The following is a 27,919-nucleotide window of genomic DNA, read 5'->3' as shown; positions in this document are numbered from 1 at the left end:
GGTTTCAACAGTTTTTATTGAAGTAATTACAAATAACAATGCCGCATATAAAATATTTGCCAAGTACAGGGACGACGATCAGGAGCTTGAACTACCACAGGTAAGAATTTACTCAAAGAAATGCTATATGCAGTTTCAATATTGTGAAGGAACATTACTAAAATGATTGGTTTCAACAGTTTTTATTGAAGTAATTACAAATAACAATGCCGCATATAAAATATTTGACGTTGGCTGCGATAAAGCTCTGTAGTTAAAGCGTCTGACCTAAATACCATTTGGTCGCCGGTCCGTAGATTCGGCGAGGGGTTATTTGAATCTTGGAATCAGCGTATAGTGTAGGATTGCTGTTGTTGTCTCGATACGTCCGTGCGAATGCGCGCGCTCAAAAATGATTCAAAGATCATGGTCAAATTCAAAGTCCATTTCGCTTGTGAACAGGTGGTAGGGCTGACAGCCTCCGTAGGTGTGGGGAAAGCCAACAGACAAGAGCAGGCGCGGAACCACATCCAGAAGTTGTGCGCTCACCTGGACGCCAGCTTCATCTGCACGGTCAACCGAAACGTGGAACAGTTGGCACAATTCTCCAACGACCCCACGTATTGTGAGTATAACTTTTATATCTTCTTGCGACAGAACTACTTGAATGTCCGACACCCAGCCGTGTTGTAACAGTCTTTTTTCAAATGATAGTGTGTTGAAAATGTCCCTCATTCTAGTGTTTGTTTGTCTGCATTACATTTGGAATAATTGCCAAATGTTGTACGTTTATTTCTCAAAAGAAAAATGCAAGGATGCAGGTTACTTTTGCAAAAGTTGTTGCAGAAATTTGAAGATCTCAATAAGGATATCTCCAGAATCCGTTAGGCATAATCGTTCGTTCTTTGCTAAATGTTTCTTCTCCTCCTGATAACCAGCTAATGATGTGCAACAGCTCTCATTTGTCACAGTGTTTTAAGTGTTTTCATTCATAACTATAGGTGGGTGAAAAACCTCACTTTGTATGACAACAGCACATCAGAAATCTTATAATGCAATTCCGCCCAAACTGATTGGCTGTCAGAACTAATTATTCATGATCTCTTTCAGCTCAGTTCATTTGCAGAAGGGAGAAGGACGAGGACGCCTTTCAACAAAAGATTGAAGACATCATGCGGCAGATTGAAGTGAAAATGGACCGGTCTGAATGTAAGCAGTACACAGCAACCGCTAATGTCTTGCATCTGTTCTGGTGGACAGCATTCCCTAAAACACTCAAGCACCCAATACTAGTTTTGAATTTCGAAGTGTGTGTTCCAGTGACATGTTTATGGTCAATCAAACTGAATCTGCTGTGTGTTTTGGGTGTGTCTATCGAAACGCAGCAGAAAAAAACCCCAACAAACTAACAAAGAACAAAGTAGTCGTCAAGGAACGCACAGAGGCAATCTCGCTAAAGATACACCAGCCGATATATTGTTGCTAGCTCACTAATCAGTAATCTACATACAAAAAATAATCAAAACTATATGGCAAACACACTTGTGCTGATGATATCACTGGTTTTCAGTCAAAATCCGTGCATGCGAAGACAGTGGTGATCTGGAATCCAAGCTTAATCCTCCACGCACGCGCGGCACCATTCAGTATGGCGGCTGGGTTTCGCAGCTCCGGAAGGAAGTAGCCAAAGTGCGGGACCCGGATGCGCGACGCTTTCTCGAAAGCTGTCGCAGAATGTTTGAGGTAAGTGGGAAATACCTCAGTAATATTCAAGTTTGATGTCCCAATCTCAAGGCAGCTGCTACAATTACAACTCCATGAGGCAACATAGTATATCGCTCATTATGTATACTTTTCTTCATTCCCCGAACAGATTCTTGGAATCCACATGGGAATGAGTATTTATTAACTGACCAACAATATACACCCTTTAGTATTTCAATGTAATTTCCTAACTGTTTTTCCTGTTTTTGTGAGAAATTCACGTGTTTCTTTTTTACATTTAGTCAAGTTTTGACTAAATGTTTTAACGTAGAGGGGGGAATCGAGACGAGGGTGTGGTGTATGTGTGTGTGTGTGTGTGTGTGTGTGTGTGTGCGTGTGTGTGTGTGTGTGTGTGTGTGTGTGTGTGTATGTGTGTAGAGCGATTCAGAGAAAACTACAAGACCGACCTTCATGAAACTTGACATGAGAGATCCTGAGTATGGTACCTCCAGATCTTGTTTTCATTTTTTTGATAAATGTCTTTGATGACGTCATATCCGGCTTTTCGTGAAAGTTGAGGCGGCACTGTCACGCTCTCATTTTTCAACCAAATTGGTTGAAATTTTGGTCAAATAATCTTCGACGAGGCCCGGACTTTGGTATTGCATTTCAGCTTGAAGGCTTAAAAATTAATTAATGAGTTTGCTCATTAAAGTTGTCATTAAAATCGATTTTTCGCAAACAGATTCAAAATTGATTGCATCGTATTCTTCATCACATTCTGATAAACATATATACATATGTCATGTTTACTCTTAAAATGTGATCACAATTAACGAAAATAGATTAATTAATCTTACGATTAAAATTTAAGAAATCGATCCAAAAATAATTTCATGTTATTCTTTATCATTTCCTGATTCCAAAAACACATACATATGATAGGTTGGATTCAAAACAAGCTCAGAAAGTTAACAAGAATACAGAAAAGCGCGCTTTCCCGCTTAGCACAATATGCTACCGCGCTAATCTGGCGTGGTAATATCACTACGTTTTGCACGTGGGAGGTGAGCGATTTCCTTCACGCGGGGATTGACGAAGCTGTACTGTCTTGGTGAAAAATTATAGTGCGTTCAGTTTCATCCCGTGAGTTCGACAGCTTGACTAAATGTATTAATTTCGCCTTACGCGACTTGTTTTATATCACGGAGAAGTGTGCACTTTTCATACATAAATTAATCGTGTGATTTCAGTTTTACAACACGGCACTTACTATCAACGACGCTTGCGATACGGAGGATGCACTGAAGTACCTGGTTAAACAGATTGATATCACCTATGACAGCATTGGGAATCGGCAGGTGGAAATTGACATATTTCTCAAGGAACTCTTTGAAAGTGAGTATGCGAGTAATTCAAAAAGCTGGTTCATACAAATAAAACCCACAACAAAACTAAGAAACACGTCTTCATGCGTAAGGCAGCTACCACAACTCTGTCGACTCAGTAGCATCGGATAAGAGCATTATCCCACCATAACACAGGAAGATTTGGATTTTGTCGTTATTGCCGAATTCATTTCGCATATTGACACTGGTACAGTTCCCAAAATCAGTTCAGCAACATAATCCCATGTTGCACACAAATCAGCCATGCTGAAGATGTGTTGTTATGTATCCAAGTGAATGCATGCTCTTGTTTCAAGTAAAGGCCTGGACGGATCTAGTGTCATTTACCAAATGTGACCCTCCACCACGGAATGAGTCGCCTGTCACCTTTGCATGATTTTCATATTTTTACATTTTCCTCAAGAGTTTTTTATGCTCTATCCAGTGGTGAAACCCGTTTTAGAAAAGAGCGAAAACTGTTTGAGTTATAAGCCTGTGACTAAGGTGACCCTCACACTGTTACAAGACACTCCCCGGACTTATATTAAGCCTAGCGCAGAACCGCGCGAGGTGACATGCGACTCATTTCGTGGTGGAGGGTCACAAATGGTCTGCTCAGGAAAGAAAGTAAGCCTATCCCTAATCAAAATCTAATTGCCTAGTGTCTAAGTACGTTTAGCTCTCGATCGTTTGTGGCGACCTACAATGAAGTATTTCCTTTAGCTTAGCAGAAGCGCCCATAACAATGCTCTATTCATACCTGTAAAGAATGATTGATTCTTGTCTGTTGTTGTGCGCTGAACCAGGTAGGATCCCACTGTATTCTCTTAGTTCTGTTCATCTCTTTCAAAAAGTACAGAGAAGCTCGATCGTAAATTAACACAACTCATACGATAATTGCCTATGTCATTTGGTTTTTTTAGTTTTGAGAAACATCTTTGGTTTCTGAAAATATCTGCCAATCTCATTTTTGTTATAAGTTTCAAAGTGCCGATCTCGAGCGGTTGACACGCGTGAGATAAAGATCTGACAGCAACATTTTCAACCAGAAACTGCATAACGAATCCTGCCAAAAGCTTTCGTACACCTTCACATTCTTCAAACAAGTCTTAATGTATTAACACGGAAAAGTGCCTCACTTATAACCCAGAAAGGCAGTTTTGCTTTCGTAACCGTGGCGATGGTTTCCGATGGTCTGAGAGTGGGTACTCTCTAACACATGCCAGGTATTATTATTATTATTATTATTATTATGAACATTTGTGCGCCTAATCTAAATATAGCCCTAGGCGCTTACAAAATATAAAATACATAGTGAACATTATACGAAACACAAATCGACAAGGACTCATACACTCGCAGACAGGCGCACAGCGAGAACGCGACGCACTCACTCATACCAACTACAGGCACATGCATTCTAGACGGAAAAAACAGTCGTAAATAAATAAATAAAGTATTGGATACATAAATTGGTATCCCTCCAGAAGCTTCCCCTATAGTCTCACTGCAGATATTCTTAACAATGAGTTATGTATTTTTCTTATGAGACGACAAGGTATACAAACATTAGCAAAGACAAAGCAACAAGGAAGATGATTTAACGATAACTGGCTAAGTTAGTTAAACTTCAACAATGCATGTTGTCACAATTTCTCTCCCCACTGAAGAGAACCAGCCTTACCTGCAAGAAGTCAGCCTTCACCAGGCCAACACCAACCCTAAGCTGGTCAAGCTGGAGGATCTGCTGGTCAAGGCCTTCAGGGACGAGCCAGAATCCCGAGCCATCATCTTTGTCAAGACCAGGGACCTGGCTGCAGCCTTGCAGCAGTGGATGCTTCGCAGACCCCAGCTGAAGACCCTTAAGCCTGGCAAGATGGTCGGTGCTGGGCCCTCTGTGGAAAGTGGAGGTGCGATTTGAAATGATTTGCAGTTTAGTGTTGAGTTTGTACCTTTTCAAGTTTCTTGCGTTTCTGGAGATGTTTTCGTTGTGTTTTTTTTTCTTCTGAAAACTGTCTTCACATTTCTGAATTGGAATATTGCACCATTTGTTTTGCGTTTCTCACTCTGCCTGTATGTGTGCCTGTGCGCCCCCCTACCCCCTTAGGTTTCCAAATCTCTTGTAGAACCTATCTACCTTTGAACATCTAAAATGACAGCATGTACTCAGTATCTTTACCGCTATGCATTGTGAACAGGGATGACGAAGAACCAGCAGGTGGACGTGATGAAGTACTTTCGTGAAGGCGATCGCAAGGTCATGGTGGCCACATCTGTTGCCGAAGAAGGTCTGGACATCCGCAAGTGTAACCTGGTCATCCGCTACGAACATGTCTCCAACGAAATTGCCATGGTACAGGCGAGAGGTGGGTGCTGAGGTCAAAGGGGAAAACAACTTGTTTTATGTTGGAAGTGTATTATAGAGATTATACAATGCTATTTTGAAGTTCTAGACATCCGAAAAATGATATTTGCAATTTCCTGGGAAGACGTTTCTCTTGACATTGCCGTTGTGAAATTTTGGTGAATGCATTCATGCGCGTAACTGTTTTATTTCCTGTCCCTTGGCGGAAAGCAACAGCCTTGGTGCTGAAGACATAACAATTAGTTTCACACGCTCCAAGAACGGTGATACGAAGTAGAAGACAAGGCAAGTGTTTGAGAGGGAGGGCGTTGCGACTAAGGCTGTCGCTGGAAAAACATGGCCGAACAAATGCGTATCAAGTTGGGAGAAAGATGCTAGATCTGATGCTTTACATTGTGTAAGAAGTGAGATACAGCCAAGTCAAGGATGACGATGTCGACGATCACGAGGACATTGATGAAAACTATAGTGATGGTGGAGTTGATGGCGATTGCAGCTTCATTATTCCTTACCATATCAAACCTGGTGGGTTATCGTAGAGTCATATACGTGATGATGATGATGATGATAATGATGATGATGATGATGATGATGATGATGATGATGATGATGATGATGATGATGATGACGGAGAAGAGTGGAGAGGCAACAGCGACGATGATGATAATGATGACGATAAAAATGAGGATAATGCAACTAAAACTACAACTTATTATGATAACATTACTAATCGTTTTCCAGGCCGAGCCCGTGCAGAGAACAGCAAGTTTGTGACGCTGGCCAGCGATGACAAGGGAGTGCAGGCAAAGGAGGAGGTCAACTTCATCCGGGAGATGATGATGCGTGACGCAATCACGGAGCTTCAGGCTGAAATGCGCACAAAGTAAGTCTCGGCAGATCTTAGCCAAAAGTGAAATACACCAATAAAAATCAGAGCAGGTGCGGATTTACGAGTCATGATAAATAGGTGGACCTTTAAGAAAATCTTTCAGTTCAAGACGCATTGGTCGTCATATTTATTGGGAATTTGTAGGACGCCCAGATTCTGTTTCAAGATTGAAAAAGGCGCTTTACCTTGACGTGTGTGTTAGTCCTCCATCAAGCTATCTCCGAATATGTAATTTAGTCAATCATTCATTTGTTTCTTTTTAAAAATCCGTTTACCGATTTCCTCTCTTTCCAACATTCTTCCAGTTTCAGAGAGTTTCAACGCAAGCTGACTCAGATCCAAAAGGAAGAGAAAAGCATGAGAGATCTGGAGTTGGCTCAGCGCAAAGGGAGACAAAAACGTCAAGGGGAGGTGGAGTTTCGATGCCGGAAGTGTGACGAATACGCCTTTATGTCTTCGGACATCCGGAAGATTGAGAACATGCACCATGTCGTCACCGACTTGGAGTTTCGGGAAAGGCACAACGAAAAGCCAAATCCAAGGCCAGAAACGTTTGGTGAGAATTTATTTTGTGTGCCCCGCCCCCATGAAAACTGCCAGAGAGTAGTTCAGACCTCTTACCAGAAGAGTCTGGAACTACCTTTACCGTTTTAATGAGATACGATGACAAATGTTGGAACCGTAAAGTCTCTTCTTGACGTCACGAGATGGTTTTGCCGTTGCTCAACATGATATATCATATATCCCAAAGAAATGACCAAAACATTCGACATCGAAGGCTGTGGTCAGCAGTGGGGTTGAGGATTCTTGTTGATGAACACCAAGCGTTCAAGTGTTTATCCAATCTGTCTTGTCTGTCTTGTTTTCAAGCGTTTGCAGACACTTTTTTCTGTATTCTTCTGAATGCAGGCGAAATAAAGGCAAGATACCGTTCAAGAGCAGATGCCAGGAGTGGGGCCGATATATCTTATTCCAAGAACCGCTAGTTTTCAAGAGGTTGTCCATATAATTATGTGCTTTGTCTTTCTTTTTCAAGGGACTTAATTATTACCTTATTTTTCTCAAAATGCTATTCTCCATTGACTTATGCAGCCTGCGCGTGAGAGGCGGTGGTCCTGAGTGGGGTCGATGTATCTTGTACAGGTTTTCGATATGTCTTGCCCGTTTAGTTTAGTTTAAATAGCTGTTAGACATTATAACCAAGCTTTCGTGACTGTCTCACACTACAGGAAGGCAACGTACAGGCGAAGGGCAAGCTGCTTTGGGAGTGGGGGCCGATGTCTTCTTGTTCCTGTTCAATTCTTTATCATATCTTTCTTGTCTGTCTGTTAAGATTCTTAAGACATTACTGATATACAAATCTTCTTTTTCATTCCTCCTAGGCAGCAGACGAGGGGTAAACTCTTGTGGAAGACCTGTGGCCGAGATTGGGGCCGATGTCTCCTGTTCTAGTGTTTATCCTATCTTTCTTTTCTGTCTTTTGAGAGTCTTCAGACATTACTGATATCCAAATATGACTTTTTCCTTAACCCAGGAAACATACAGTCAATCAGTAAGAGCTGCGGTCGGAAGTGGGGCCGATGTCTCATGTGTATATTCAATGTTTCGTGTCTGTCTTTTGAGAGTCTTCACATTTACTGATATCAAAATCTTCTCTTCTTTTACCCAGGCAACATTCAGGTGAGGGGCAAACTGCTGTGCAAGAACTGTGGTCAGGAGTGGGGCCGAAGCATCCTGCACAAGGACACCAAGTTCCCTGTGGTCAAGCTTGAGGGATTCGTACTGACCGATGAGTTTGACCGCAAGGACGCGCCCAAGAAGTGGAAGCAAACCAACTTTTTGGTGAACGCCTTGGAACCCGAGGAGCTGGAAGAGTACAGAAAGAAGGCCTCTGATGTGGGCTACACTGAAGACGAGTAGTTGGAAAACGAAGAGGAGCCTCCATGTGTATTTGATTTTTCAAATGAATGTGATGAGGGGTCACAATGCATATGCTTTTTTCACAGTCACACACTAAACACAAGTGCTATAGTTGAAACTGCTTGATGTTTTCATTAAGCGACTATTATTTCTTTATTATTTTGGTTTTGTCCTTCTGAAACATTGTGTGGTCGTCGGTTTATGTTAAGAATCCTGGGTGGAATTGAGGGAGCGTGTGTGTGAGAGGGGGGGGGGTATCACAGTATATATATATGTCAGTTCTTGTGAATTGTGTCACCTTGACTTGTAAAATATAATTTTACTGTTGCATCAAATTGAAAATGACAAATATACACGTTTATTAATATAATTTTCTGTTTGCCAGCCATTTTTATGGTACTTTCGAGAAGTTTATAATTTACAAGTTGGCCTAAACGTTTAAACTATGAGTATGTTTTGTGGTAATTTCACATTGTGTGGCCGTGTGCTTTGTGTTAAGGCTAGGGCGGGATAGTGCGGGTGAGGATGTTTGACTGAAAGCTCTCACAAGTAAAAGCCAGTAGATATGATTCGTCTTATTACACCCCCGGTATAGGGGTGTGTATAGGATTCGGTCCATGTGTTTGTTTGTTTGTGTTCGCATATAGATCTCAAGAATGAACGGACCGATCGTCACCAAACTTGGTGAACAGGTTCTATACATTCCTGAGACGGTCCTTACAAAAATTGGGACCAGTCAAACACACGGTTAGGGAGTTATTGGTGGATTAAGATTCTACAAGGACTTATAGAGGGACATCGATGTGTTTGTTTGTTTGTTTGTGTTCGCATATAGATCTCAAGAATGAACGGACCGATCGTCACCAAACTTGGTGAACAGGTTCTATGCATTCCTGAGACGGTCCTTATAAAAATTGGGACCAGTCAAACACACGGTTAGGGAGTTATTGGTGGATTAAAATTATACAAGGACTTATAGAGGGACATCTTCATGGTCAAAGGGAAATTACCATTCTCACTCAGTCACTGCCACCAACTGAGAAGGTTATTTCCCTTTGACGGGGGTGTTTTTCCTACCTCGGAGGAATTTCTTGTTTCATACAATGTCATCATGTTACAAGAATGTGACATATGATATACATAATATAATGATAATCAGCCATACATTTTAAAAATGTGACATAGACAGAATAGGATGATAATTCAGCCATACATTTAAATAATTACGGGACGTAGACACTCCAATGCGTTTGTAAGCTTAGTTGAGTTTTGCTTGTTCAGTCTACAGACTTGTGTTGCAGAAAACACACATGGTAGCTAGTAAAATCTTGGTTCGAACGAAATTGTACAGTTGAAAACAATAGTGGTTTTTTGCCCTCTCACCTTAAAACCTCTTCTTACATATTTCATCTTACTTATTCTAAATGCGTTCCTCCAACTGTGATTTGATTTGTGCTTGTGAAATATACTCAAACCAAGCCGTTCCTGAGGCTGTGATACTGATCAATAATGTGAATGGTTTATGGAAAGGAATAAGGGAAACATTAAGCCAGAAAGCAGTTGTGTTGAACATTCTTCAAGTATGAATTATAATCTATATTATCTGATTTATTCTTACGTGGGGAGGGGGGGGGGGGGTGTTTGAGTAAACTCTAATCGGATGGTCTTTAAAATTGATGTCTCTTATCATTGCTTTGTAAAAAAAAAAAAAAAATAGGGTGTGATTCGTTGTGTGCGTCTCATGGGCGTAATGGTATCCTGCTTTACTCCGCTTCATACAATGCATTCTGTATAACGACCTCAAATGTAGCATATCTTCTTCTGCATTACAACTTCAAGGGTATTGTTCGAGCGTTGTCTTCACAGAAATAAATGTTGGCATGTTTCAGGCGATGGTGTTAACCCGTGATTTGTAAAAATGTAAAACATTATCATGCTATCAGAATAAAAGCCAAATGGTCCCGACACACTGGTGACATGCCAACATTACATTTTGTTTGTTTGTTTGTTTAACGCCCAGCCGATCACGAAAGGCCATATCAGGGCGGTGCTGCTTTGACATATAACGTGCGCCACACACAAGACAGAAGTCGCAGCACAGGCTTCATGCCTCACCCAGTCACATTATTCTGACACCGGACCAACCAGTCCTAGCACTAACCCCATAATGCCAGACGCCAGGCGGAGCAGCCACTAGGTTGCCAATTTTAAAGTCTTAGGTATGACCCGGCCGGGGTTCGAACCCACGACCTCCCGATCACGGGGCGGACGCCTTACCACTAGGCCAACCGTGCCGGTACCAACATTAAAGGCATATGTACGCGCTCCCGTGTTTACAAAGTGTAGTTTGCCCATAATCGATGTCAAACGCACCATAAGACCATGTAATGACGATATGTCGCCATGCGCGGACCATATACATGCATTACAGCTTGTTTTAGAGTCTCAAAAACTTTGGATGTAAACAAAGACGCGGAGTTATTTCCCTTGCGTCAACGCCACCTCTGTTGGCAAATCTATAAATAGGACGATCCAGATCAAAATGAAAATTAACATATCTCAACATTGAAGGGGTCCTAGACCACAATATTTTGCAGGGAACTTAATTTAGCATGTCTCCAGCTGTTGGTAAAGCAATTAGCGTGTATAGTCATCGAGTACATATGGCTTTAAGTGAAAGTTGAAGCAGACGTCTGCGATTTGCCGTCTTCCCAAAAGGTCGATGTCCAAAGATTGATCTTTGCTAAAGTTCAATTCCTGTCGCGATGCATCCTAAAGTCTATAGAAAAGATGAGTATCGGTTCCCCGACCAATAATTACAACCAGGGCCGGACTAGGCGAAGAGGAGGGGGGGGGGGGTTGCTAGTGGTGGACCAGGGGGATGTTCCCCCTGGCGGGGTCAAGAGGCAGAGCCCCTTGTGGGGGTCAGGGGGCTTTGCCCCCTGAAGCTGATGGGTAGGACATATTCTGAGATAGGAAAATGGTCGCTCCTTGCATGAAACGGCATAAAATAAACAATAATAAAAAATGTTTTAAATAAGTGAGGTAGGGGAAGGGCTCCTAATATGGACCGGCTCCTAATATGGACCACCTCCTGTTCTGACAAACTAACGGCGCTAGAGCGCTCACATTTTTTTTTATTGGCTGTATTCACCCTCTCTGGACAACTTGCACATTTCAAAAGAGTTGCAGAAACACAAACCTCAAAACCGTTAGGCTTTTTCTCTTTTTTTCACTTTTGGCATGGTTCACTCTAAATTTGCCGCCTAAAACGGACTCGTTTCTGTCCACAGCCAACGCTTTTATAACACTAAAATTGCTTTATATGACAGCTAAGACCGTATTTGTTACAATTTAGCAGTCTTGACCCCGAGTTTCTCCTGCAAACAAAAAATAATAGCAAAATCTCAAAGTATGTGTGAGTCCCCTAATATGGACCACCTTCAACAAATCGAAGAAAATAAAAGCTAGCCTATTTTCATTAATTCATTAAGAAGCTTGCTGGAAATAACCCATAACTCGCCCTCGAGATTTAAAAAAAATATAACAAATAGGTTTTTTTCGTGGAAGTTAATAATTTCACTTAATTTCACTCTGTTTTTGATAAGCTTCTTTAGTTTCCTGGTGTGCTTCAAATAATGTTCTCATCAACCCGAAACAGCTAAATCTAAAGCATATTTGAATTAGTCTGACTTGCACACTAAGTTGTATCATGTTATTTTGAAGTATAGGGGGCTTTTTACAGTGATTCGTGAAGGCCGCTTCACTGGTCCTTATTAGGCGCCCAGGCTCCTAATATGGACCCTTTGTGATTTTTTCTGTATTTAATTTTTGCTGAATATCTATCAAAGTTATTTCACTCTAATTAGGCCTAACGGTTAACCTAAGAGAGAAGGACTACCAAACACAAAATGAAACTTCTTCGCAAGAAAACAAGCAAGTTATCAGCATGAAACAAAAAGTGGTCCATATTAGGAGCCCTTCCCCTACATGTTTAGGCTAGGGGGGGTTGCGCAACCCCCATAACCCCCCCGGTAATCCGGCTCAGGACAACCCTATTTTTCCTCCCGACTCTAGAACTTCTTTTGACCTTTCAAGAAAAAAGAAGAATTATAACATGAAAATGACAAAACTCGATGTAGCAGATTTTACGAAGAAGCCACTCTTGACGGGGACACGACGGCCAATAATAAACAAGAAGGGCAAAGCCCATACGACTCACATGCTTGACCTTGACCTTTACATGAAGGTCAAATAACTAAACCTAGCAATTACATCATACACTAAGAACTGCTTTACACATTTTTCCTACCAAAATACATGTGACCTTGACCCAAGGTCAAGGTCATCCAAGGTCATGCAACACAAAGCTGTTAATTCAAGACATAGGAAGTACAATGGTGCTTATTCCCCCCTCTGCTTCTTTACCTCTGTAAACTTGTAGGGGTAGTTATTTTTCGATAATGACCCAGCAACCAAACAAATAACGACCCAGCAACAGCCTGAATCCTCGATAGTGCAATGGGTTGAGAGGTTGTTCTGTTTCGGTACTACTTTTTGCGACTGAAAAGTTCCGAACGCTCTAATGTACGAAGTATACATCTCTGGAGCAAACAATACAAACATACCGCATTTAAATTAACAACTACAGGCCTGAACACATGAATCTCCATATAAAATCCATGAGTTCGGTTGTTTTCTGAATCTAGATCAGACGTTCATCACAAGCAATTTCCCAAGGCAAGTAACTCATACTTTGTCTAGCGACAAGAGTAGTTCCCCTTCTTTTCACTCAGTTTCTTCGACAACAGACTGCAATCCGACGGTCAGTTTTCAACAATATTTCATTTAATAAACAGATCACACGCAACCAAATGCACACCACTCATCAATTTAAACAACATAAAGCGGTTTCATACACTATTTTCCCCAGAAAACTTAACTTCATACAGTTTTTAACGTTGGAACACGGGTGCAAAAGTTCGTCTGCTAGTCCCATTTGACGAAAGAACATTATCCTAACCGGATACCAAAACATATACAGAACACACAATATCTGCCTTTGCCGCCACAGCAGAATAACAGCATATCTGTGTACTTGATTTTAGTCCAAAATAGGAAAACTGACAAGAAGTGTTAACAGAATGGAATGATTTGCACGGAACTATACAACCGCGCATTAATCGATCGCCTGCGCAGGTTGACTGGTTGAGTGAATAGGATTCGATCAAACTTTCGCAAAAAACCTCCTCTTTTCTTTGAATAACTGAAGAAAGGAGGAATAAAGAGGTTACACACCTCGTCTCAGTGAGTATCAAAAATAATGGTCTCAGTTCGCGGTCATGAAAAAGCTCGCTAAAGCTCGCATTTTTCATGATCCGCTAACTTCGACCATTATTTTTGATAATCACTGAGACTCGGCATGTAACCTCTACTTATTGGCTCTTTCTACCATGAGATATGATCACTTTTAGTGGTTCACTACCTTATTTTGGTCACATTTCATAAGGGTCAAAGTGACCTTGACCTTGATCATATGTGACCAAATGTGTCTCATGATGAAAGCATAACATGTGCCCCACATAATTTTTAAGTTTGAAACAGTTATCTTCCATAGTTCAGGGTCAAGGTCACTTCAAAATATATATACAATCCAACGTTAAAGGACCCTTGCGACCTTGACCTTGAAGCAAGGTCAACCAAACTGGTGTCCAAAGATAGGGCTTACATTGCCCTGTATAGCATACATAGCTAAGGTTGCCATTCTCGATAACTTCAGAAAAAAATGCGAAAATGTGAAAAATGGTCGTTTTTAAGACAACAATTACGGCCCCTGTGACCTTGAACTTGAAGTGAGGTCAAGTTGCCGCACATGTTTTTTGAGATCTTGTAACCATACACCATCAGGCCACATCAGGTGTTGATAGACTCTTAATAGTGTCCAAGAAATATCCAACGTTAAAGTTTTCCGGACGGACGGACGGACGGACGGACGGACGGACGGACGGACGGACGACTCGGGTGAGTACATAGACTCACTTTTGCTTCGCATGTGAGTCAAAAACGCTCGCGCTGGACCCGAGTACTCTTCAGACATTCACACACACACACACACACACACACACACACACACACACACGAGTACAGACTCATGCACGCACACACACACACACACACACACACAAACACACACACACACACACACACACACACACACACACACACACACACACACACACACACACAAACAGTAACACTAACACATGTGTACAAAATGAACACACACACACACACACACACACACACACCGCGCGAGAGAAAAAGACTACAGGGAGGCATTGACGTCAAAGACTTTCGACCGTGACGTAATTACGTCACTATTCTTGGTTTACGGTACCATTCGGCGGCTTTGCTACGAGTATGCCATAGTCTTGGTTGGCCGAGACCTTGCACCGTTCTATCAGACTGCCTGGCTGGCTGTTGCACCGCGAATTCCTTCCACCGCCAAGTCGGTTTTTTGTGGTTTATTTCGCATTTAGGTCCCAGGTAACATTATGAAGTTTTAATACGATCAATCGGACCTATAATCAAGTTAGTGTATCAACTTTTGAACGAGCTGCGCCCAGTAGTTTCCCAGCAATAAGCTGTTAAGTCGAGACACACACACACACACACATACACACAATTAGAGCCCGCGTCGAAATGTGTCATTACTTCACAAATGACGTCATCCCGATGTTTTTACGCAATTTCATCTCAAACACAACACAGCGAGTGCTTCCATCGATAAGGAGATTCTGAGAGCAGGCATTACCAGCTTAATCCCGTGCAGGGAGAAGCTTTGGTATGCTTGGATTTCTTCAGACAATCTGTGGAGTTGACAGCTGTTCTTTTGGCAGCATTTGTGTAAGTTTGAATAGTGGAGTTGTTGTTTTCTTGAGTTCTCAGATGAATGGAATTAATCAGTTTTGATTTCGAAGTCAGTTTTTGTGTGCTGATTCAACGTTGGTTTTAGGAGCTTTTGGTAATTTTTTGGGAATTGCTCATGGCTAAGCTCTAAAGTTCTGTCTGTCTGTCACTTTGATGGCCTAATTACACGCCTACCAGCTTCAAATACCTGTCTGTCTCTCATTGCCTCTCTTTTTGTGTGTCCCTGTCTGTCACTGTGTCTGGCTACCTCACTCCCCCCCCCCCCCCCCCCCCCCCCCACCCTTTCGAATTGAAGTAACAAGTGTAAAGTTTTATGAGCTTTTCAGAACCTTTTTAAGAAACGGAATCGGTTCCGTATTGCCGAATAGGATGAAGGGACACCAAAACCGTCCACCAAACAAATCTCGGGCCCCCCCCCCCCCCCTCCCCTTCCAGTACATCCTTCCTGCAGTGTTACGGGCGGTCTTTTCTGTGGTAAGAATGGAATTAATTACTGTAAATCTGTACTCTCTTTTTCAGTTCAAGCTCGCGGTGCCCTGAATCCAGTATTCCGAGCCACCCATACACAATGCTGGAAGTCGACACAGCGTGGCTGGAAGTCAACGTGCCTGTCTTGCTAACCTTCTCTTATTGGCTGTTTGAAAAAATGACGAACAAACATACTTTTGGGTCTGGATGAAGCCACAGGCAGCCTGTGGACGTCATTTTCGGGCCTACTTTCAAACTATTTGTAAAGTCCCACCTGACGAACCTTAGTGTCATGTAGCTACTCGGTATTCCGACCGTGATCTTGCACCCCACAACCTCACTCACACCCCACATTTCCCAATCACATCCAAACACTCTTGTCCTTTCTCTTGTTATCTATTCGCACAGAGGTATTCCCTTCTTCCATCACGGGTCGTGCACACTCACGCTAACACAGAAGAGGGCTAAGACACAGACACACTAAACACTCTTATCATCCCAAACCCAACCCCTTCCTTCCAGCTTGACCACCCCCGCCACATACACACATACTCTTTCCCCCATCCGCGATAAAACGGCTGCACACGTGCACAATGTTCTCAACCAAGAGGAAAGGCAGGACAGGCCTAGAGCCTATGTGTGGAAGATCCCGCCCAGTAACACCAAGCACCGGCATTTACTGGAAACCGCAGAAAGGAGACATACAGGTAATGATTCCTGCATCTTGCTCACAAAATTAGTATACTACCTACACAGATTTGTCAGAGAACCGCGCAACCTTTCTTTTGGTTAAACAAACAAATAAACAAACAAATACACAAACAACCAACCAACCTACCAACCAACCAAACAAACAAACACACAAACTGCAAAGGCATCAACAAAACTAGCTGGTTCATCCAAACCCACTTGTGCAATACTTCCTTTAACTAGCCTTTAAAAAAGTGTCTACTGATATGATCCAAAATGTTGTGTTGACCTTCCGTGTTATGGACGTTTTTCATGTGATTGAAGTTTTCCGCAATGATGATTGTGGGTTTGGCTTAAAATAAATACGCTCTTTTGCGAGTAGACCATTTTGTAAATCATACTAGCAGTCAAGCCCGGCTTCGCCCGGGTGTTAGCAGAGCCCTAAAGCATTTCAGACATGTGTGTTATCCAATTACTATCAGAGTAACCTCCCTTATTTCGATTACACAGTATGGCGACCACAGACAGACAGACACACACACACACACTTACATCCATTCTTATATTCATCCAGAACTGTGCACTAAGTAAGAACCTCTTTCCACTTACACGCATACCAACAGCCTGAGTCTATGCAGATTGAGGATCTTTTTGCTGAAGTAGTGGCGCAGTTTGACACTTCTTCTTCTTCTTCTGCGTTCGTGGGCTGAAACTCCCACGTACACTCGTGTTTTTGCACGAGTGGAATTGAATTTGTACGTGTATGACCGTTTTTACCCCGCCATTTAGGCAGCCATACGCCGCTTTCGGAGGAAGCATGCTGGGTATTTTCGTGTTTCTATAACCCACCGAACTCTGACATGGATTACAGGATCTTTTCCGTGCGCACTTGGTCTTGTGCTTGCGTGTACACACGAAGGGGCATAAGCCAGAAGCAGGTCTGCACATAAGCTGACCTGGGAGATCGGAAAAATCTCCACACTTAACCCACCAGGCCTCCGCGGCCGGGATTCGAACCCTCGACCTTCCGATTAAGAGGCCGACGTCTTACCACCCCGCCACAGCGCCCGCCCGTTTGACACTGGTTCCAGTTACGTAATTCATTCAGAAAATGTCTCTTTGCACGGGAAACATCCAGTCCGCGTAGTGTTAGTATTATAATTAAATTATGGATGCACGTGTGACGCCATGTCCCAGGCAACCACCCAGACAGATCTGTGGCGGCGCATGTAATCGTTGACCTTAGAAATAAGATATTTTTAACCAGAAGCACAAACTGGCATTGTCGACCAGAAATGATCATTATCGACATCGAAACCGGAACAAACCAAATGATGTGACTTGTCCATTGCCCATATAATGTGTGAGCATGTTCGGAACGGACAATAGTTCAGTAATATGTTTGAACTGGCTACCAGGATTGTAGGAACAGGTTGGGATACCTGTGCCCTCCCACGCTGCGCGAGATTGAGCTGGTTGCTGAACCCAAAAGGCAAGGAACGTGCGGCGGAGAGAAATTTCAACTCTTGGAGCACATGCTTAAACTCTACAATAAAAGATCAGTGGCTCACAGGTAAGCAACATGACAGATCTGGTGTAATGTAAAGTGCCGGAGAATAGAAATATGATCTGTTTTTATTTTGAGCGATCCAAACGTAGCCTTCGACTCAAACATGTACGTCTTCTTATACATACTGTTCAAAAAAAAGAAACGCATAGTTGCTACTTGCCAAATTTGTTTTATTTTTCGAAAAAAATAACAGAAAATCCAATATTTAGATTATTTGTTTGAAATTTGGTATGGACACAGTTGAATGCACACACAGTTCATTTGCATCTTCAAATCAATCAGTCAATCAATACGATTGGGTGCCGAGGCTGTCAACTCAGTAGGGGGTGTGACTGCCTTGAGCAGCAACAACTGCCCGGCACCTTCTGGGCATGGACTGGATCAGATGCCGGATATCTTGCTGTGGGATGGTGTCCGACTCCTCCTGAAGTGCCTGCAATAGATCGCGGTGATTTGCCGGCGCTTCTTCTCGCCTGCGCACACGTCTGTCCAATTCATCCCAGAGGTGTTCTATCGGGTTCATGTCTGGCGACATGGATGGCCAGGGAAGCACCTGGACATGGTGGTCGGTGAGGAACTGGGTGGTGAGTCGTGCTGTGTGCGGGCGAGCGTTGTCCTGCTGGAATATGGCATCCTGGTCAGCCAGAAGAGGAAGGGCGTGTGGGCGCAGAATTTCCTCCACGTATCGCTGGGCAGTTATGCGCCCTTGGACGTGCACCAGGGTGCTCCTTCCAGCGGTATTGATCGCCCCCCACACCATGACGCCTCCACCACCATGAACGGGTGCCTCATCCACACAGTTGGGCGCGTAACGTTCGTTTACTCTCCGGTAGACCCTCCTCCGACCATCATGTCGCTGGAGCAGGAAGTAGGACTCGTCGCTGAACCACACGTGTCTCCAGTGATTCCGGACGGTCCAGCGAAGGTGCTGGTTGCCCCACTGCACTCGGTTCTGGCGATGGCGGCGGGTGAGGACAGCTCCTCTGTGAGGTCTGCGAGCTCTCAAACCAGCTTCATGCAGGCGGTTCCGCACGGTCTGGTCCGATAATCGGTGTGGCCCGGGGAGAGCCTGGACAGAAGATGAGGCCGACAGGAAACGATTCCGGAGGTGGCGGAGCCGTATGAAGCGGTCGTGAGCAGCAGTTGTCGCCCTTGGTCTTCCCGCTCGTGGCAAGTCAGCAACGGAGCCAGTGGCTTGAAACCTGACCCACAGTCTACTGATGGTGCTCTGGGACACGTGGAAGTGCCTGGCGATTGCACTTTGACTTTGGCCTGCTTGTAAACGACCCAATGCAATTTGGCGGTCTTCTCTGCTCAATCAGGCCATCTTTCGTCGCTGAATTGTCGTCTGATTTCTTTGTGGCGAACAATCCGCTTTTATGGGTTTTGGAAGACATGGTGAGAGCTCAATATTCCCCGAGTTTTACGAGATTACACTGAAGCATGACGAGTGGTCATGCCAAATGAGCAATTTTGACATTGTAGCCACTGATAACGCATGCGTCACGTGCAGAGCTCACTTGTGGCAATGGACGAAAGGTCGACGACCAGATAAACATTTTCTGCAGTTTGGTGGATATCCTTGTAGCCATATAACTAAATTAACCAAATATTACAAGCTATGCGTTTCTTTTTTTGAACAGTATATATATACAATACTTTTGACTGACACGCCTCTGTAGTTTGACATGAAGTGCTGAATGAGGAACATGCATTGACTTATACAATGAAGCTTCAGTGGCGTACATGTAGGAATACGGATAAATTCAGTATGATATAAAGTGCTGGAGTACATACACAAACTCTACAATTTAAGCTTCTGTGACTCATTGTTAAGAGTTGGAATGGATCTGATATGATATGCAAGGATGTTGCTACAAATTCATACCTATAGGACAAATGTCCTGAGTTCTTCAGCATCAATAGGACATTTGACCGCTTTCAGAAAGTGTAATAGGACATTATGAATTTGCGCCAAACAGCTTATAACACATTCCATGGAATTGTTCCAAAGTCATGCGCCCACACACACACGCACACACACACACACACACACACACACACACACACACACACACACACACACACACACACACACACACACACGCGCGCGCGCGCCGGCTGTAGAACACACACATACTATAGTAATAAATACATCAACACAGGGTGCGTATAATGTTGTATTTGTTTAGTTTCAAAGAAACCACAAAAAAGACACCAACATGAACAACTTTAGAGCTCTTACTTTGATTACAAACTGCATGATTTGGAAAAAAGTTGAAAAACAAAATGATCGGTTTGATCTAATGCTGATCTTTTGCAGGCTTTAGTTTTTTTGGTTTTTTTAGCGGCATAATTCAGTGCTTCGTCTCGTATCGAAAACAAAAGCAGACGACACATTTAGTCAGTTGGAGTTGTCTCCCGTACTCCTGTAGCATGCACTGATCTAAAAATAATCCACTATTTTTAGATCAGTGCGCTGCACAGCGACGGTTATACCCAAACGGCGCATACCGCAAAAGATTCGGGAATTCCCGACAAAAGAAAAGATCCCGCACGCGGCACTGGCAACTTCAGTGTCAGCTGAACACGAGAGCGTTCGGTCTTTTAGAAGATTTGTATCTTGAAATGAAAATTAACGAATATCGCGCTGTCCGAAGGAATGGAGTACATATCGGACAATGACAACGCTCAGGCTAAAACGATAGGACATCTGACCGACATGCGGCAATGTGAATCGGACATTTGGGGATTTTCATCGTTATAATTATGTCCGATGTCCGACGCCTAACGACATAGTACGAGGGGAACATGCCCAAACTCCCGACAAAAACATCTGTGGCTCATAAGTTAAAAAAGGGTATTGTATAACTTCAGCGCTGAAAGTCCAACTATATGTGTACTCGCCGTTGGCTAGTGATTCTGAACATGTACTAGCCAGAGAGCAAACGTTTCTAGCCAAACCAACAATTTGTTTCAGCAACTTTACTCGCATTTGGCGAGTAGATAAACATTTCTACTCCCACGTTACATGAATACTCGCCACTTTCAGGCCTGAACTTGCTGAAGTTCATGCATACTCTCTTTGATTACCTTTTAGCTCTGTCTCTCTCTATCTCTCTTTATCTCTCTCCCTCTCTGTCTATTGCTCGTTCAGTTCTCTCTCTGGCTATCTCTCTATCGATCCCTCTGTCTCAGTCTCTGACTTTCTCTGTCTCTGTCTGTCTGTCGAGTCTGTCTGTCTGCATGCATGCCTGACTGCCTGTTTGGCTGTCGCTCTCTCTGTCTTTCTCTTTTTTTTTTCTCTCTCTCTCTCTTCCTACCCCCACAGCACACACCCCTTCACTCCCTCTCTCTCTCTCTCTCTCTCTCTCTCTCTCTCTCTCTCTCTCTCTCTCTCTCTCTCTCTATGTTTCTCTCTCTGGCTCTCTATCTGTCTGTCTGTCTGTCTCTCTTTCTCTCTCTTTCCGTGTCCCTGTATCTCTCTCTCCGTGTCTCTCTCTCTCTGTCTATCCGCATGTCTCTCTCTCTCTCTCTCTCTCTCCCCCCCCCCCCCCCTTCGTCCTATCCCCTTCCCCACCCCCATTTACTCACCGTCCACCACTTTCCCCACAGGCCCTACTTCCGAGACCCTTACGGGCGTGACTTGCCGGGGGGTCAGGTGCAGCTGATGATCAACTGTCGCAATAAGGAGTGTCCATCCAAACACACAGGCACACGACAATTCCAGGCGATCAAGAACCCGCGTCTTCGGCAACTGCAACAATCCATGGATGAGGCCGCAGAGAGGAGGTAAGGCAGAGAGAGAAGAGGGGAGGGGGGAGGGAGGGAGGGAGTGAGAGGGGGAGGGAGGGAGAGGGGGGAGGGAGGGAGAAAGGGGAAGGAGAGAGATTGAGAGAGTGAGAGCACGAGAAAGAGAGAGAGAGAGAGAGAGAGAGAGAGAGAGAGAGAGAGAAAGAGAAAGAGAGAGAGAGAGAGAGGGGGGGGGATGGGGGTGAGAGAGAAAAGACAGACCGACAGACACACAGAGAGCGGCGATAGAGAGCTCTAGACGGAAAGCGAGAGAGAGAGAGAGAGAGAGAGGGGGGGGGGGGGGATGGGGGTGAGAGAGAAAAGACAGACCGACAGACACACAGAGAGCGGCGATAGAGAGCTCTAGACGGAAAGCGAGAGAGAGAGAGAGAGAGAGAGAGAGAGAGATGTTTGATAGAATTGTCCAAAGGGATGCACGCTCTTTCCCCATGCAACATTGTGGACAGAACTGTGGTGATTAACAAGACGATTTACACGGGAATGTTAAATTGCATAATTGTATTTAAAGGCCTCGTTGACTGACCATTTTGAATCCCGTTGTCACCAGAGAAGAGCAGCGCAAAGCAGACACCGCGACCTGGGGCAAGATGGCGGAGGACAGCTTCTTTGCTGAGTTCACGGAACCGCCTAAGACACGCCCACAGGAGACCAGTCCTCACCTCTACAAGCCCAAGTCCGTCAAGCTCAAGAGCGAATGGACCACGAACATGGAAGCGGTCAGTTGAGGGGTGTTTTTTGTGTCTGATCTCATAATTATTAACATTAGAAAACAGAGTGATAATACAATTAATTAAGAGACTGTGCTTAGTGTATATGGTGGAAGCGGGTTGACAATTCATTGTGATTATTGTGTGGAATTGTATAGCAGAAACGGGGTGTTGCTGTGTGACGGTTGAGGAGAGTGGATGTTTAATTGTTTGTAGCAGAAACAGGTTGATACATTTGTGACGGCGTCTTAGAGTAAAATTAATGTTTACAGCAGAAATAGGTTAATAATTTGGTAACAACTGTAGAGAGTGAATATTTATGGCGGAAACGGGCTGATAACGGGTTAGAATACGGCGTATGAGAGTGTATGCTTTTTGCAGAAACGGGTTGATAAATGTGTGACAACAAACTTGTATGGATGGGTATGCCTGCTGTAGAATCGGGTTGAGCATTGACATCAGCGTAGTAGTAGTATTCTTTTTAAATTATTTTTGTGTGTGCGTGGATCTCAGTTGCATGCAGGCTGCAGTTCAACCCTTTCTTTTTTGCTTTTTTACATTTAGTCAAGTTTTGACTAAATGTGTTAACATAGAGGGTGAGTCGAGATGAGGGTCGTGGTGTATGTGTGTGTGTGTGTGTGTGTGTGTGTGTGTGTGTGTGTGTGTGTGTGTGTGTGTGTGTGTGTGTGTGTAGAGCGATTCAGAGTAAACTACTGGACCGATCTTTATGAACTTTTACATGAAAGTTCCTGGGTATGGTATCCCCAGATATTATTTTTTCATTTTTGAGTCACTTGAGAAAAAGTGACTATGTAATCGGTCAGTGTTAGTCTGTCCGGCCGGCCGTCCGTAGACACCACCTTAACGTTGGACTTTTCTCGGAAACTATCAAAGCGATCGGGCTCATATTTTGTTTAGTCGTGACCTCCAATGACCTCTACACTTTAACGATGGTTTCGTTGACCTTTGACCTTTTTCAAGGTCACAGGTCAGCGTCAAAGGAAAAATTAGACATTTTATATCTTTGACAAAGTTCATCGGATGTGATTGAAACTTTGTAGGATTATCCTTTACATCAAAGTATTTACATCTGTAGCCTTTTACGAACGTTATCAGAAAAACAAGGGAGATAACTAGCCTTTTCTGTTCGGCAACACACAACTTAACGTTGGGCTTTTCTCGGAAACTATAAAAGTGACCGGGCTCAAATTTTATGTGAACGTGACTCATTGTGTTGTGAATAGCAATTTCTTCCTGTCCATCTGATGCCTCATATAATATTCAGAACTGCGAAAGTGACTCGATCGAGCGTTTGCTCTTCTTGTTTGAATAAATGTCTTTGATGACGTCATATCCGGCTTTTTGTAAAAGTTGAGGCGGCACTGTCACACCCTCATTTTTCATTAACATTGATTGAAATTTTGGCCAAGCACTCTTTGACAAAGCTCGGACTTTGGTATTGCATTTCAGCTTGGAGGCTTAAAAATTAATTAATGACTTTGGTCATTAAAAATCTGAAAATTGTAATTATTTTTTTTATATATATATATAAAACAATCCAAAATTACGTTCATCTTATTCTTCATCATTTTCTGATTAAAAAAGAACATATACATATGTTATATTCGGATTAAAAACAAGCTCTGAAAATTAAAAATATAAAAATTATGATTAAAATAAAATTTCCGAAATCGATTTAGAAACAATTTCATCTTATTCCTTGTCGGTGCCAGATTCCAAAAACATAACGATATGATATGTTTGGATTAAAACCACGCTCAGAAAGTTAAAACGAAGAGAGGTACAGAAAAGCGTGCTATGCAGCACAGCGCAACCACTACCGCGCTAAACAGGCTCGTCAATTTCACTGCCTTTTGCACGAACGGCGGACTACGCAGGGTACGGTCATTGTGACAAAATGCAGTGCGTTCAGTTTCATTCTGTGAGTTCCACAGCTTGACTAAATGTAGTAATTTCGCCTTACGCGACTTGTTTGTTGTTGTTTTGTTACATTTAGTCAAGTTTTGACTAAATGTTTTAACGTAGAGGGGGGAATCGAGACGAGGGTCGTGGTGTATGTGTGTGTGTGTGTGTGTGTGTGTGTGTGTGTGTGTGTGTGTAGAGCGATTCAGAAAAAAAACTAGTGTGTGTGTGTGTGTGTAGAGCGATTCAGAAAAAAACTACTGGACCGATCTTCATGAAACTTGACATGAGAGATCCTGAGTATTGTATCCAGACGTTTTTTTTCTCATTTTTTTTATAAATGTCTTATGACGTCATATCCGGCTTTTGGTGAAAGTTGAGGCGGCACTGTCACGCTCTCATTTTTCAACCAAATTGGTTGAAAGTTTGGTCAAGTAATCTTCGACGAAGCCCGGACTTTGGTATTGCATTTCAGCTTGGCGGCTTAAAAATTAATTAATGAGTTTGCTCATTAAAGTTGTCATTAAAATCGATTTTTCGCAAACAGATTTAAAATTGATTGCATCGTATTCTTCATCACATTCTGAATCTAAAAATATAATTATACATATGTCATGTTTACTCTTAAAATGTGATCACAATTAACGAAAAGAGATTAATTAGTCTTACGATTAAAATTTTAAGAAATCGATAAGAAAAAATGATTTCATCTTATTCTTTATTATTTCCTGAATCCAAAAACATATAGATACTAGAATGAATACCCGCTTCGCCGGGTAGCCGGCTTCGCCGGGAAGAAGTACTTAGAGCCGTACGCCGGCTTCGCCGGGTCCGAACAATGGACCCGCCAAGCTTAGGTCCCTCCCAGATTCGTGGAATGGAACAGCACGAAAATGATTCAGTGGCCATAATGCCATTCCTGACCATGTCGAGTCCCATCCTTGTCGACGAATGTAACCGTGTTAATCACCTTTGGAGGCGAACTCCACTCAAACAGGACTGAGCAAGTTATGGCTTCTCAAAGGAAGGCCCGTACATGAAATTACACAAAAGCCGCCAGACCACATCACAAAACAGAACTGAACAATGCACAGGTGTTGCTTACATAGAGACACACACACTCACACACACACAGACAAAAACACAGAGAAGCCGTATCTATAGAGAGATAGATGACAGTGTATTTTTCGCGTGGCTATAAATTGATTCGACCTTTGCACTTTTACAGTGAGGATAATTTACGGGTCCAATTTACGTTCTGTACACTGCGTTGACCTTCTAAAAATAGAAACAGTAACAGAACGCCGGGAATATCCGAAGACGCTCCACTCACACAAAAGTGCACCAAACGAAGGAAGGGAGGTAAACGCTGAAAACCTGGAGAAGATGAGAAGATAAGGAAGAGTTACTTATAATGGTGAAATGAACACAAACCCAAAATTAGTTCAGCGCTGCGCGCTGAGAGCACGTGTTGAAATATCTGATCGATGATATTGTGTCCGGGGTGTAGCTGAATACGGTGTCCAAATTTGAAAAGATCCACCGAGAAGTTTGGCGTTGTGATGTGGTGTAGCGGCTATGGTGTGTCGGTATGGGGGCCCGGGTAGCTGAGATGGAACCAAAATAGCTGAGGTGGAACCAAAATCGGTTCCGCGCTGCGCGCTGAGAGCACGTGTTGAAATATCTCATCGATGAGGTTGTTACCGGGGTCTCTCTGAATAAGCCCACCAAATTTGAAGCAGATCCATCGAGAACCTTGGCCGCGCATCGCGCACAGACAGATACACAGACAGACACACAGACACTAGTCGTATATATATATAGAAGATAGGTTGTATTCAAAACAAGCTCCGAAAGTTAACAGAATACTCTGGCGTGTCAATTTCACTGCGTTTTGCACGTGGGAGGTGAGCGATTTCCTTCTCGCGGGGATTGACGAAGCTGTACTGTCTTGGTGAAAAAATACAGTGCGTTCAGTTTCATCCCGTGAGTTCGACAGCTTGACTAAATGTAGTAATTTCACCTTACGCGACTTGTTTGTTTGTTGTTGTTGTTGTTGTTGGCGGGGAGCATCCTTCTTCATTGATTTTTTTTTTAAATTTTAGAAGTAGTAGTATTATGGTTGATTAGTTGCGCGACGACGTAAGAGTATTTACGTTTATAGTATTACGGAAATGGGTTGATAATTTGGTGACGGCGTAAGAGCTAGTGTGGATGTTTAGAGTAGAAACGGTTGATTAATTGCGCTATGGAGTAAGAGTGCGTATGTTTAAAGTAGAAGCGGGTTGTTTGTGTGTGTATGTGTGTGTGTGTGTGTGTGTGTGTGTGTGTGTGTGTGGTGTTGTTTGTGTGTGTATGTGTGCGTGTGTGTTGTGTTATGTGTTGTGTTGATTGTGTGTGTGTGTTTTGTGTGTGTGTGTGTGTGTGTTTGTGTGTGTTGGGTTTTGCAAGTGTGTATGAGTGTGGATGCAAGTGTGTTTGCGGGCGCGTGTCCTTACGCCCGCGGGGTCATTGGGAGTGTTTATTCGCACTTAGTTCGATACCTACCAATGTCCTCTGTGTCTCTCGCCACAGTCCCTGGCGGCATCGCGGAAGAAATCCATGGAGGCAATTATCCAGCGCCGCATTGAGGAACACAATTGTCACGGAGGTCAAATTCGCATGAATAAGTAAGTGACATGGACTTTGGAATGTATCTGCGCACATCTGCAAACCAGGAACCCCATAGTTTTACATGGACACCAACATTAAAATGTGTGAATACGCACTTGAAAGGGACCTCGCTTCCTGAAGTGTCCAGGCACCATTGTGCAGTTAGATTTCTAAACATTTATACAAACCAGTTCGGAAGAGAGCCGCAAATGACAAATATATTACTAAACTGTTTATTCACCACTGCATACATTTTTACAGGAAGCTGTACACTTTGCTTGTTTGCTGTACTTTGATTAAAAAAAAAGCATCACAATAGAAGCAGTTGTAAACGAAGTGATCTACATGCTTTCCAGCTAGACCAAGCACCGTAGATGTGCACGACCCAAATCGTCGATTGGTACATTTCTTTCCCGTTCAGTAAAGACTAAGAGCATCCTTTACCATGGGGCAACCTTTTTTTACTTGTTCAAAAATAAGTGTTATTTAGTATAAATATAATTTAAACACTTGTTTTTACTGTGCCTGTGGCTGGTGGGTACCACCAGTCACAACCCCTCGGTCTGCATGCTTTTTAGGGTGCATTTTTGTCTTAAATTGTGAGCTGATGTCAGGAATGTTTGACTGACCAGCAGTGGGCCCCACTTGGCTTTTTACCTGCGCCCGCGTCGCAGCACGCTCTTCACTAGCCCAAATCGTCGATTGGTACATTTCTTTCCCGTTCTGTAAAGACTAAGACCATCCTTTACCATGGGGCAACCTTTTTATACTTGTTCAAAAATAAAACCATGTTTCACATTCTAGGGTTTTTTCAATGGTTCAATCACAAAAATGAACTGTTTTTGCATTAAAATGAAATTTAGATTTTTGTTCTCATGAATTTTGTTTGAAAACAAGATTTGAGCCCATGTGTGAAGAATT

General features: G+C 43.1%; 2 protein-coding genes across 2 annotated transcripts in view; both read left to right on the top strand.

Annotated features, from left to right (window-relative positions):
- The window catches only part of LOC138981153 (ATP-dependent RNA helicase DHX58-like), a 32,560-nt gene extending 22,326 nt beyond the window's left edge, over positions 1–10,234 (top strand). Inside the window, exons 10-18 of the mRNA XM_070353990.1 lie at positions 442–604; positions 1,090–1,188; positions 1,550–1,722; positions 2,937–3,081; positions 4,742–4,981; positions 5,270–5,437; positions 6,178–6,319; positions 6,631–6,881; positions 7,995–10,234. Of these exons, the coding sequence (XP_070210091.1) occupies positions 442–604; positions 1,090–1,188; positions 1,550–1,722; positions 2,937–3,081; positions 4,742–4,981; positions 5,270–5,437; positions 6,178–6,319; positions 6,631–6,881; positions 7,995–8,245 (1,632 nt within the window). The 3' untranslated portion in view covers positions 8,246–10,234. The remainder of the gene's footprint in view (positions 1–441; positions 605–1,089; positions 1,189–1,549; positions 1,723–2,936; positions 3,082–4,741; positions 4,982–5,269; positions 5,438–6,177; positions 6,320–6,630; positions 6,882–7,994) is intronic.
- Positions 10,235–14,988: 4,754 nt separating this feature from the next.
- LOC138981152 (uncharacterized) lies at positions 14,989–27,015 on the top strand (the record flags this gene model as incomplete). Its single annotated transcript, XM_070353989.1, is given in 6 exon segments — positions 14,989–15,151; positions 15,695–16,350; positions 17,752–17,906; positions 21,519–21,695; positions 22,264–22,432; positions 26,921–27,015. Coding segments are annotated over 5 exon segments (710 nt in total), but the record flags the coding sequence as incomplete, so codon positions are not given.
- Between the last annotated feature and the right edge of the window lie 904 nt (positions 27,016–27,919).

The sequence above is a fragment of the Littorina saxatilis genome, linkage group LG12, assembly GCF_037325665.1.
Source record: "Littorina saxatilis isolate snail1 linkage group LG12, US_GU_Lsax_2.0, whole genome shotgun sequence".
NCBI classification, from domain to species: domain Eukaryota; kingdom Metazoa; phylum Mollusca; class Gastropoda; order Littorinimorpha; family Littorinidae; genus Littorina; species Littorina saxatilis.
The sequence above is the reverse complement of the archived record's forward strand: the minus strand, read 5'-3'. Positions and strand labels throughout refer to the sequence as shown.